At 29.8% G+C, this 12,577-nt stretch overlaps 1 protein-coding gene across 1 annotated transcript in view; it reads left to right on the plus strand.

Moving 5' to 3' along the window:
• The first annotated feature begins 1,912 nt into the window (after window positions 1-1,912).
• LOC142331493 (uncharacterized) overlaps window positions 1,913-12,577 on the plus strand; it is a 138,769-nt gene continuing 128,104 nt past the window's right edge. Inside the window, exon 1 of the mRNA XM_075377440.1 lies at window positions 1,913-2,238. Coding sequence (XP_075233555.1) covers window positions 2,192-2,238 — 47 coding nt within the window. The 5' untranslated portion in view covers window positions 1,913-2,191. The remainder of the gene's footprint in view (window positions 2,239-12,577) is intronic.

Consider the following 12,577-nt stretch of genomic DNA (forward strand, 5'->3'; position numbering starts at 1 on the left):
CTTTTTATATCATTTATTGCACTCGTATCTTCCGCAATTCTTAGTAATGTGTCTTATTATTCGATTTTGATGTGGAATTTTTACAACTAACTGAGTTGTGTCTATTAAATAATTTAATGTTGAATATATCTAATTTTTCCGGGATTATTTTTGAGATAATACGATAGTTTAAATGGGAAAAGTATGGTAATGATGTCAAAAATGGGGTATAGCGTTTTTCAAATCTAGGGTTAAACGAGTACATTTAGACAAAAAAAAAACATGTATTTGCGTATGTGTATCTGCTCTAAGACCACTACTTTTGGCCTTATATTTCAGGCCTGACCAAACTAATTTTCTTCAAATTTGACTCAAATATTTCTACATATGGAGCACTGATAGATTAAATTTTTAAGATTCGAATTGGGGTGGGGAATATCGGGGAAAAACAGTTTAGATTTTCTTCAGAGGCGTTTTAGAGAAAACATTTTATTAAAGCAAATTTTTTACCTACAATGAATATATAAATAATCAAAAAAAGTGTTTTTAAAAAGTCATCCTCCACCTCTTAAAATTGAAATGTATGTTTTTTGTTCTGTTCTGTCCCCCTTCGATTTAAACATTTTTCAAAAGTTTTTTGAAAGTATGTACTTTAGATATAGCGCTATCAAGAAATACCTACAATATTTTTTAAATTATAGATCCCGGATCTGAAATAAAGAAAACGGTATTATACACGTGACCGGTACAACCTGAAAAAGCATGCAATAATTTGCCAGCTTTTTTAACTTAATATTTACAATACCGGTCTGGTATTGCTGTCCATGTGAACCTTGATCCCTTTGCCTTTACTCCGCATTGGTAATTAAATTTTGTTAATTGAAAGGCACGATTTCATGTTTGTTTATTGGATCCATATTATTTAAAATTTATGACGTTTTATTGAGCGCAAATTACTATTAAATTTTGAATTTAATTTACTAACCGTTTGGCACCGTCGGTATTAATACAATTGTATAAATTAAATTTCCAGTCGGCAACAATTTAAAAAGTGTGAATCCTATTACTTTCGGAGTTGTTACTTCATCTTCCGACTATTATGATAATAACAGTCGCAAACATCTTACAAACATGATGTTACTGTCTTATTGGCGTACGAATTAATTTTACTCTTAACGATCGACTATTATAAACATAATAGTTTAATTTTAAAAACGATTATTGATTTGAATTTAAAATAACATCCCTGAAAATTTAAAAGTGGAAATTTAACTTATACAATACTATTAACTTTTAACCTTCTTTTTCCTGTTTAGCCTCCGGTAATTACCGTTCAGATAATACTTCAGAGGAAGATATGCGTAAGTGTAGTCTTGTACTTCGACCGTACCTGAGATGTGTGGTTAATTGAAAACCCAACCACCAAAGAACACCGGTATCTATGATCTAGTATTCAAATCCGTGTAAAAATAACTACTAGGACTTTAACGCTGGAACTTTCGACTTTCAAGTCGGCTGATTTGGGATGACGCGTTCACCACTAGACCAACCCGGTGGGTTTTATTAACTTTTAACTAATGTAATTTAGGTTACGTGCAAACTTTTTGATTCATTTAAGCGTTTCCACAAAATTTATTTTTCAAAGTTCTTGAAATCACCTGATTAACTGGTGTTAATTTATCGGTTACTTTATTGAAAGCGATTTAAATTACTGAGAAACATTAATAGTTAGATATAATAATAATGATGATAATAATAATTATTATTGAAAAATTAATTTTTATTATCTTCGTTTACGGAAGAAGTTTTTATAATATCGGTTATTAATCGTTTACAATCGATTTATCGAAATAATATCTAAATTTCACTGATAAAATTTTCTCTATTCAATAATCAATCCTTTGAACGAAAATGATTGTACGGTTCTAATCGTTGTAGAATTCGGTTAATATCTTTTGTATTTATAAGTATTGTTTGGATTAATCTTTAGCTTTATTTTACAATTTCGTTTAAAAATGTACATAAATATTTACAGATTTATTTTTATTGTCGTTTTTAATTTTTTTCATTGAGTTTTATTTTTTTAATAATTGTAAATTAGACTAACGTGTTTAATTTCGGTTTTTATACATTATTTTTTTTCATAATTACCACATCAGCTGAAAACGTTTGCTCGAAGTGGATATTTTATAGCGCACGAAAAACGCCGTGCATGACCTGGATTACGTACAATCCGGAATACGTATTTTCTAAATATTCGTAAGTAATTGTATATAATTTTCTTTATTATTAAATAGATAGGTAGATTATTAAAAAAATAAATTAATGTCTGTAGACGTTTTTATTTATTATTAAAGAAAATGATATGTTTATTTTCTTAGTATTTCAATTATGATTTAATTTTTTTGTATTATTAATCGTATAGTTTATACAATTTATCTAAATCACGGTTTTTAAATACTCATTTCCTGCGTAATACAGCAACGATGTGACATTGAAATTTATCATTGCGATTAAGGAAAAAACCGGCCCTCTTTTACGCGTGTTTTCCATATATAGAACATAAGATATTACCAAACGGTAGTATGACCTGAAGTGACGTTTTCTGTTCTTCTTTTATTGGTTTTTGTATGATTCGTGCACGTACGTTCCTATTCACTTCTAATTGAAATCTTTGGTGAAATGTATTGATCATTAGGAAAACCGAGTTGTTGGTATATTTACTTAATTTTCAGAGAAGTCTACTTAGACAATACCTAAGTATGATTCAATAAAAATTATTTCTTAATGGATCAAATAGAGAAAATAAGTGTGTTGGAAGAAGAGAATTTTAGACTTTTAGTACCTAAAATTAAATAGAAATTCCAGAAGAATTTAATAAAATTTAACTAGAAAATCCAAAAATAATACGATTCTAAATTAAATTTTCGATTAATATTAGATTATCAGATGCTTCACCAAACCTATTACAAATACGCATAAAATACATATACGCAAAGGAATAATGCATATTAAATTACAATACGCATTTTAAAAGTACATAAAATTACGTAAAACACCTCAGTAATTACAAAATGTGCTTCAGTTGACACCGAGGAATAGGCACATGCTATTCGTGCCCCCAACCACTGAAATTGGGGTTCAATTAACTTCACGTCTCAGGAATAGTCGGCCTGAGTCTGCACAAGACCACACCTTATTTACAAGTCATACATATCATCCTCATCTCATTGGGAGCATCTCGGTACTCATTTTTTTTTTTTTTTTTAGTAAATTATAATTTTATTTTTAGTTTTTTTGAATAATATTGCACCAAATCGTAGCCAAATTATTAAAGTATATTAATACTTCAATAAATAAACTTTTAAATCTCAAACAGGGGGCTGAATGGAAGAGGTTTTTATCATCATCTTTGATCAAGGGAATCAAATCGAACCCAAAGTTTTTTTCTGTACGTGTTGATCATTTTAGCAATTGTACTTTAAATATTGCATAATTAAGTCAATAATATTTAAAACTTCTACGGCTACTCAAGGCGAAGCGTCAGGGTTATTTTGCAGGTTTTCTGTTTGTTTAAACGGTTCTAGAGTTTTTCTCTTCAATTTTATTTTAATGTTTATTTATAACAAGATCAGTAACCAGAACTTTGAGATCGAGAAGTTAATCTTGATGTAAACTATTCAGTGAGGGTTTCCCTTCCAAAGCATTTTTCACCGACTTTTTGAAAAAAAGTACGGTATTACTTTTTGTCGCACAGTGAAATTGGGGGATATAATTGAATTTTCTTTACGTTTTGAGGTATGAGGAGTACGAAAATACCATTCACTTTAAATGTAACTTCCTTATATACGGCTCAAAAATCTCCAGAACTGTTAGATCAATTTCACTGAAATTTAGATATGCTGTAATAATGTCTCTGAAGTTGTGCATCTGAAAATTTGTCGAATTTGATTGAGTCGTTCCTGAGTTACGCTTAATTTAAACTTTACAACAGACAACGTAACCTCTATTTGAGTTATTTTTTCCGGTCTCGTGGTGGTACTGGGGGATGAAAAATTAATTTTATTTACGTTGAAGTATTAGGATTACGAAAATGCCATTCATATATAAAATTCTGCGACTCGAAAATCTACAAAGCTGCACGATCAATTTTACTGAAATATAGATGTGCTGTAGTAATGTATCTGAAGTTGTGCATCTGAAAATTTGATGAAGGTTAATCGAGTCCATTCTGCAGTTACGCTCAAATTAAGGTCAACAACAGACTTTGCAGTGGTGTATTTTTCATACACACTTATGCAGTAAATCACATTCACGAGCGAGTTTAAACTTAATGCTTGTTTGCAGGGTTTACTCATTATTTTTAATTATTTAATCAAATTACGGTTATAAAAATTGAATTTTCTTATAAACAGAAAATATATTTTAATATTAGATAAAAAGTTATATATCTCTTTTAGTTTTCTCATTTAATTTATGATTTGCGTATTTCCTGCACAAAAATTACTATACAGAATAAAATAAATCTTGTACAGTTATGCGCAAGAGCCTTTTTTTTGTTTTCACTCGATGTATACTTGAAAAAATAAGTATAAAAATAATAATTAAACATTTTTTTGAATTAAATTAATCGGATCACCAATTCTGTGTGAAACTATATTAATTTCGAACAAGACTGCCTTACTTATTGCGATACTACATTTTTTGTTGTCATTTATTTGCTGAGAACCTGTTCTGACAACACATTTTAATTTCGCGCACACAGATAGTATAAATTACGCCGTATAATTCCAATAACTGCGCAGTAATTAGACATGTATTATTGTGATCATTCCAGTACTGTATATTCGATAAAAATCTATACCTGACGCACAAAAAATTACGTAATGAATTAACAGATCCTAACAAAACTAAACTATTTGTCATTTTCTCTCGTGTCAGATGCACTTTTTATTTGTTGTTCCATCTTTTTATGAACGTAATTTAATATCTAGAAATTTCGTTTACGATTTTTTGTTTTTTATTTTACGTCTAATATACCTTGGTATTACGTAGACGTTAATAACAAAAGTATTATATAACTGCTTAAAAGAAAATAAATAAATAACACTTACATACACAAAGGATATGTTTTGTGGGGATACATTTAGTTTATATAATTTTTTAACTTTCTGTTAGTAGTTAGTATTATGATTAAAAATGTAATCGAGGTCTTCTTTTCTCATTGATAATTATTAGTACCTTGTTATACTACTTTTCTTTATTTAGCCTGTTTATCTTCTCTCCATTCACTTTCTCTCTCATTCTTTCCTTCTGAAATAAGATTTCGTTGAAAGATCACAAAAGTAGAGGTTAATTATATAATAAGTTTATTTTCGAAAGTGGAACAACTAGTTTTAAATTCCAACGTTCAAATAACGATTTAATGAATTAATCAATCAATCAGTTTCATTTTATGTAGTATACACTTGATATTCGAAGGTACAACGAAGACATGTGATGTTTAAAAAAACGTCTAGTATCTGGTTTCATGCATGCGCATGCTTCTGCGTATGTGTGGGTATGTTTTTTAAATCATATGTTATATTAATATAAATTAGAATTTTTATTTTCAGGGGAATTTACAATTGATTTTTCTTTAAAGAATGTTACAATAACTTACATAACTTTCAGCTTAATAAACAAAACAAAAAGTCATAAACCAAACAAAACAAAACAAGTCATACAATATCTAGCTCAGCCTTTTCATTCCAGAACCTTTTCGGTGAAGCCGAAAATTCTTTGCAATTCAATCATTAAATGTGTTATTTTTATTTTCATAATAAACGTTTAAATATAAGTAATAAAAAAATTTTTCAGAATTTTTAAAAATTTTCAAGCTTCTTTACCAATGGGGCTTTTTTTATTGGTAATAATAATTACCAAAATAAAATTTAAGCATCAGAATTTCAAGTAAAATAATTTTTAATTTTGGGGGCTTCCTTACTCTGTTGGGAAAATTTAGTAAAAACGTTTTTATAAAACAGTGATTCTTAACAAAAAAATAAAAATAAAATAAAAAAGAATTGCTTAAAATTACTGAAAAAATAAATTATAACCTTCATGAAAAAAATGTCTTCTTATTTTGGTTTCGAAGTATATTATAGGGCTAAAAAATACGTAAATTTTAACTGCTCTTAAAGTGATAGAGACAAATTTTAAAGAAATATTATTTTTAATAAATAAGAACTAAAGTAAAAGAGTTTCATTAAAAAAGCAAACTAAAAACAGAATATATATTTTTTAGAGGTGTGGAATAAATTTTAAGAAACATTTTTCTAAATATATTCATATATAGATTAAGCGTAATAAATTTACAAAAGTAAAGTTTTTTTCTAAACATCTCCTTCAGTAAAGCTAAACTAAAAGAAATAAAACTTTCAAAAAATCTTTTCTGCAATTTTAAGTTCGATGTCTATAATTAAAAAAACATAAAAAAACTGTAGATAATACTGGATAGCTCTATTTATATATATGAAGTATCATCTTTCAAAAAAATCATTGAAAAAAATTTCAAAGGCAAGGGTGATGAGCAAAAAACGTATATTCTCATTTCAATTTTTTGAAAACTTTTTTTAGATTATTTATATATGAATTGTAGGTAACAAAGTTGGTTTAATAAAGCTTTCTCTAAAACACCTCTGAAGAAAATCGAAATTGGTTTTTTCACGATATTCTCCCTTTCCTTAACGAATTTTGAGAAAGATTAATATGATCAATGCCTCATACGTAGTACTATTTGAGCCAAATTTGGATGACCCAAACATTGAAGGCGATTAATTAAATTCATCTCATTTATAAAAATAAAAATTTCATCAAATTTTCAGCATTTTATAACGTGAAAGGGCCAATTAGGATATACAGAATATCTTAACTGTAAGGATAATATATGATAACGATATGAATAAATGGTCAGATGGTTTGCTCTTTATTCAGTTTTTTATAAATATATTTTTATTCAACTTTCCCCATCGGTGCATGCTGAATACGGTTATTCCATTAATCGCCTCCAATGTTGGAGAATAACATATATAATTTGTATAGCTAGCGTTAATTAGACGAGGTTAGCGAACAAAGCAAACGTAAGTTATGTTTGCCTTATAGTTAAACTTCCTTTTTTGCGAGGGTTTCTCGTAATCTATTTACTTTAGAAATTGTCACTGAATGATTTTTTTATTAATTTCTAGTTATCGTTTTGAACCTCACGAAAGCTTACCTTTATTTGTCGACATATACCGGTGAAGTTCCGAGTAAGCAAATTTTTCGGGTTTTCACCAACATATTTGGTATGTATTGACATTTACCGAAGAATATTGACATTCTCTAATTTCGGTCTTTTACAGTTACATATACGTACACCATATTTTAACAAAAATACTGATCAAAACGTTTTAATATTTATATTTATTTTAGAAAATTCAAATAATTCATCAACTTATTGACCACTGTACTAATTGAATTCAAAAAAATAATAACTTAACTACCAAAACACGGTAACAGAAAAAACCTAAAAAAAAAACTCCCTTTCGCACGTCGGAAAGCGGAGATAGATTTCATCGGTGGTAAGTAGGGGATAAAAAAAATTCCATCTTAACGTTAAAAAAACTTCAAATTTACTCAATACGACAATGGTTACATCTGAAAAAATTTTCACATGTTTGGCATACAAGCCCCCCCATCTTTTTACAATTCCAGCAACACTTTGTTCATACCTTGCCGTAAGGGTTGATCATATCAACAATTGTTTCAGACAAAAAGTTTTAGGTAATGTTTTAGGTAACGACCATTTTAAAGCGATTCGATACTTGCCTATTAAGGGAGGTATGTTTCTTTTTTGTCTTCGAAACCCCATTTTTTCAACCCCCTGGGCCAATAGTTGGTGATATAAAAAAAATTTACTTAGGTTTTAGGTCCTTGTCCAAAGAATAGTAGGAACTTTAAACGAATTCGATATTTTACTTAATAAGAAAGTTATTACGATATTTTGTTTTTTCGAAAAAAAACCCATTTCCACTCCTCATTGTACGATTTTGGCAGTTAACACACTTGACCGAGATATTGGGACGACTTATTTTTAAGGAAAAATTTGAAAGTGATTGGCGCAAATTACGGCAGTTTTCGTGTCCACAAGGAATTTAAGTATAAGGTTCATATATATATATATATATATATATAAACCTTTGAACTGACGGTGGTTCTGGAGTCTGGGGGATGTGAAACGCGAAGAGAAATTTTCCTGAAGTTGAATCATGGTACCCGTTACAATAGGTAGCTTTTTTTATGAAATTACCTGAAAACTAATATCAATTGTCTACTTTCGCGGGATCCCGCATCATCAGTCGGTTCACAATTCTATAATTACATCAAACAAATAACATAAAATTAAGAAAAAAATGTTTTTTTCCCCCTACCTCTCGGAAAAAAACCCCGGAGGGACGGCCCCGCCGGGACTTAGTCTTTTAGCTCAGACCAACTCACCGGGTTGGTCTAGTGGTGAACGCGTCTTCCTAAACAAGCTGATTTGGAAGTGGAGAGTTCCAGCGTTCAGGTCCTAGTAAAGTCAATTATTTTTACACGGATTTGAATACTAGGTCGTGGATACCGGTGTACTTTGTTGGTTTGGGTTTCAATTAATCACACATCTCAGGAAAGGTGGAATTGAGACTGTACAAGATTACACTTTATTTACACTCTTACATATCATCCACATTAATCCTCTGAAGTATTATCTGAATGTTAATTACCGGAGGCTAAAGAAAAAAAACTTAAAAATTTAGAAACGCTTAATAATCATCTAATGAACCATATGTAGCAGATGGCAATAATGATTACCAACATGTATTATAGGATTGTGTGCCGACTGTTGTTGCGGGATCCCGCGGAAGTCGACTATTGCTGTTATTTAATTTTATATATATATATATATATATATATATATATATGTATAAAATTCAAAAATATAATTACATTTAATTGTAATTTATAATATACTCGTATATATAAATTTAGTGGTGGCTGTGAATCTGTTTCTCCTTCACACAAAAAACACTCACCTTTTGGGCTAAAATTTTCCGTGAACTTAGTTATTATATCTGGAAAGAACATATGACTATTGCCATTCCAAAATGTTACACCGTTTCAAGATGGTGGTTATTTTAATGATTTTCGGTAAAAATCGGATTATCTTCCTTGCCGATATTCAACTTTAATATTGCTAAACTGCTGATCAAATCGAATTAAGAAACTATTTGCAGATTTTAAATTAAAATTTCTAGAGAAAAAGTCTGTGTTTCTTTTTCTCCATCTCTTTCAATCGATAAAAGTAGCATTAAAAGTGCGACGGTGTACGGGGTAGCACCTCAACCAGCATAACCATTACCACTGTAACTGTATGCGCGACGTGACTGGTTGCAACTGTCTCCGGTTACTTAACTAAAAAATATAAAATAAAAAATGAGTAACTAAGTACATTCACCTCCTCGTGATGTTTGTCGGACAACTTTAAGAACAGTGAAAAATATCTTTTTACCCGTTCGAAGGACGGATACACTATTTTACTCATTTTTCAGATGGAGGCCGACTATTCTGTAACCTGCTTATATATTGGTCACTCAAAATGTGGAGTTCATTGCTGACCAAATTGTTGCTATGAAAAAATTTCATTACATTAATAGTTTTTATAAATTGACGGGCTTCGATTGTTCTTTATTATTATGCTTCTATGGTGATGAACGCAGTTGGGGTCATTGGGCGATGGAGCCCTGACCGACTAGTTATAAAAAAATCTTAATAATTTTTTTTTTTGTCTTCAGTCATTTGACTGGTTTGATGCAGCTCTCCAAGATTCCCTATCTAGTGCTAGTCGTTTCATTTCAGTATACCCTCTACATCCTACATCCCTAACAATTTGTTTTACACATTCCAAACGTGGCCTGCCTACACAATTTTTTCCTTCTACCTGTCCTTCCAATATTAAAGCGACTATTCCAGGATGCCTTAGTATGTGGCCTATAAGTCTGTCTCATCTTTTAACTATATTTTTCCAAATGCTTCTTTCTTCATATATTTGTCGCAATACCTCTTCATTTGTCACTTTATCCACCCGTCTGATTTTTAACATTCTCCTATAGCACCACATTTCAAAAGCTTCTAATCTTTTCTTCTCAGATACTCCGATCGTCCAAGTTTCACTTCCATATAAAGCGACACTCCAAACATATACTTTCAAAAATCTTTTCCTGACATTTATGTCATATAAAAATACATGGGACCGAAAATCATTTTATGTCCCATCTAATTCTCTTAGGATACTCCTTTTTCCGAAATCTCTGACTTGCGGTTAAGTCCACCTACGATCCAAGCTCGGAAACAAGCAACGCTCTCGGATGACCGCACGCTAGGTCGTCGGATCACAAACTATCGGACCGTCCAGTCTTATGAATATTTGGGCCTATTCGCATCCCTGGACCTTTTTCGCTGAGGAAAACGTATGCCTGTTTGATTTTTCAGATCGCTGAGAAGAAATATGTATATATATATTACACTAATTATCTATCTTCTTGCTCGTCTCAAGTAACTTTGACTCTTTTCAAATACTTTTATTTATCGAAGGAACACTTTTTATTTCTGGCACGGAAATACCCATTTAAAAATTCTTCAAAAGTTTTGAAAGATGGTATTTTTATAATAATTTTTAGTTTTCAGCACGAAACCTAAATTTCATTTTCGAGTTCAAATTTATTTTTTATAACTTTTTTTTATTCTGAAGTTTTTATTAATGTGTAAATGAAAAAAAAAATACATGTAATTAATTAGTTTATTTATTTATTTAAATTCATGAAATGAAATCCGATTTCAAGGGAATTCAAAAGGATGTAGAGTTAAAAAATCATATCGGTGTGAAAATTAATTATCATTTTTTATTGTAATTCATTAAAATTTAAAATTAATATTATATAAATTTTGTTTTTCATTAAAAATATAATAAGTACATTAGTTGGTTTTTTAATGCAAATATTAAATTACGTTGATAATTACAATTATTTTATTTTTTTTGTAAATATTCTTACTATTTTTGGCTGAGATCCCATGATTTTATCAAATTTGGTAATTTGTTTGGTTCTTTTAATTAAGATTTTCATATATTATTAATTAAAGTAATTACACTTACTTTTTACCTTTTGAAATCTATTACGTAAGCTATTCTGTTAAATGTCCATGAAATTATAAAACTATGATTAATCTGTAATTTTAATAAATTATTACAATAATTTTAAGACGTACATTCATTTCATTTAATTTATTCTTTTCAAAAATTAATTAAATAGTGTAATTTCGTTTCATTTATAAATATTACTGTTCTTTTTGTACAAGTATTTTATATTATTTTTTCTGTGAGATGAGTATGCTATTTATCATCGCGCTAACCATGATAATTTATTAAGTATGTGATTATAAACGTTATAAATGAAGAGCTGTAACAGATGTTAGCACAACTATTCTTAATATCAGTGGCTATACTTACCTCGTTTAATTTTCTGCATCTTTAGTAGATCCGGTGTACAGTTTTTGAACTACTGATTGTAAGTAAAAGATATTTTCCCTGTTTAGCTTCCGGGAATCACCGTCAGGTATTACTTCAAAGGATGAATGGGATGATATGTAGTGTATAGTCTTATATAGCCTCTGGTCGACCATTTCTGAGATGTGTGTTTAATTGAAACCCAACCACCAAAGAACACCGGTATCCATGATCTTGTATTCAAATCCGTATAAAAGTAACTGCCTTTACTAGGATTTGAATGTTGAAACTCTCGACTTCCAAATCAGCTGATGCGAAGTCACGATCACCACCAGACCAACCCGGTGGGTGAGTGAAGTGTTTGGAACGGTTCAATGTAAGTAAGCAGAATACATTACTGAACAAATATACAATTAAAAAATACATTGTAGTAATAAAATAAATTCAAAAACGTTACACTTTATTATGTACTTCAAAATGAAGAAACAGTTACAAAATTCTTATTATGGACTTTCCTTTCTTATAAAAGATTAATAGTGAAGTTTTTTTTATAATTTTGTAATCATCTTCATCGATCAACTCATAATACTTGAAATAAATAATGCCTGGTTACAACAAAACGATGCCAACCGCCGCAACTGAGTACAAATACATTCTTGTGTAGTTTTTTCTTCCTGTTTAGCCTCCAGAACCACTGTAAGGCAGTGTTTTTCAACCTGTGGGTCGGGCTCCCCCTAGAAGGGCGTGGTAATACTAAATGTGGGGCATGAGGATATTGAAAAGAAAATGTTATTAAAAAATGTATTAATTTACTGAAAGAAATGCAAAACAAAATACATTTTACATAACAAATAATGAAAGACACATTTACTCTTACACACTACACTTATAAACAGTAGTAGACTTATAAATAGAATTGTATCAGTACTGCACAATGTATTTAATAATTAACTTATCAATACTAAATTAAAAACAAGTTTAATAATTAGTGATTCCCTTGGGCCTGACCTGCAGATTATAAGTTTTTCGAAGGAAGAT

The sequence above is a fragment of the Lycorma delicatula genome, chromosome 10 (genome assembly GCF_047948215.1).
Source record: "Lycorma delicatula isolate Av1 chromosome 10, ASM4794821v1, whole genome shotgun sequence".
Taxonomy (NCBI): domain Eukaryota; kingdom Metazoa; phylum Arthropoda; class Insecta; order Hemiptera; family Fulgoridae; genus Lycorma; species Lycorma delicatula.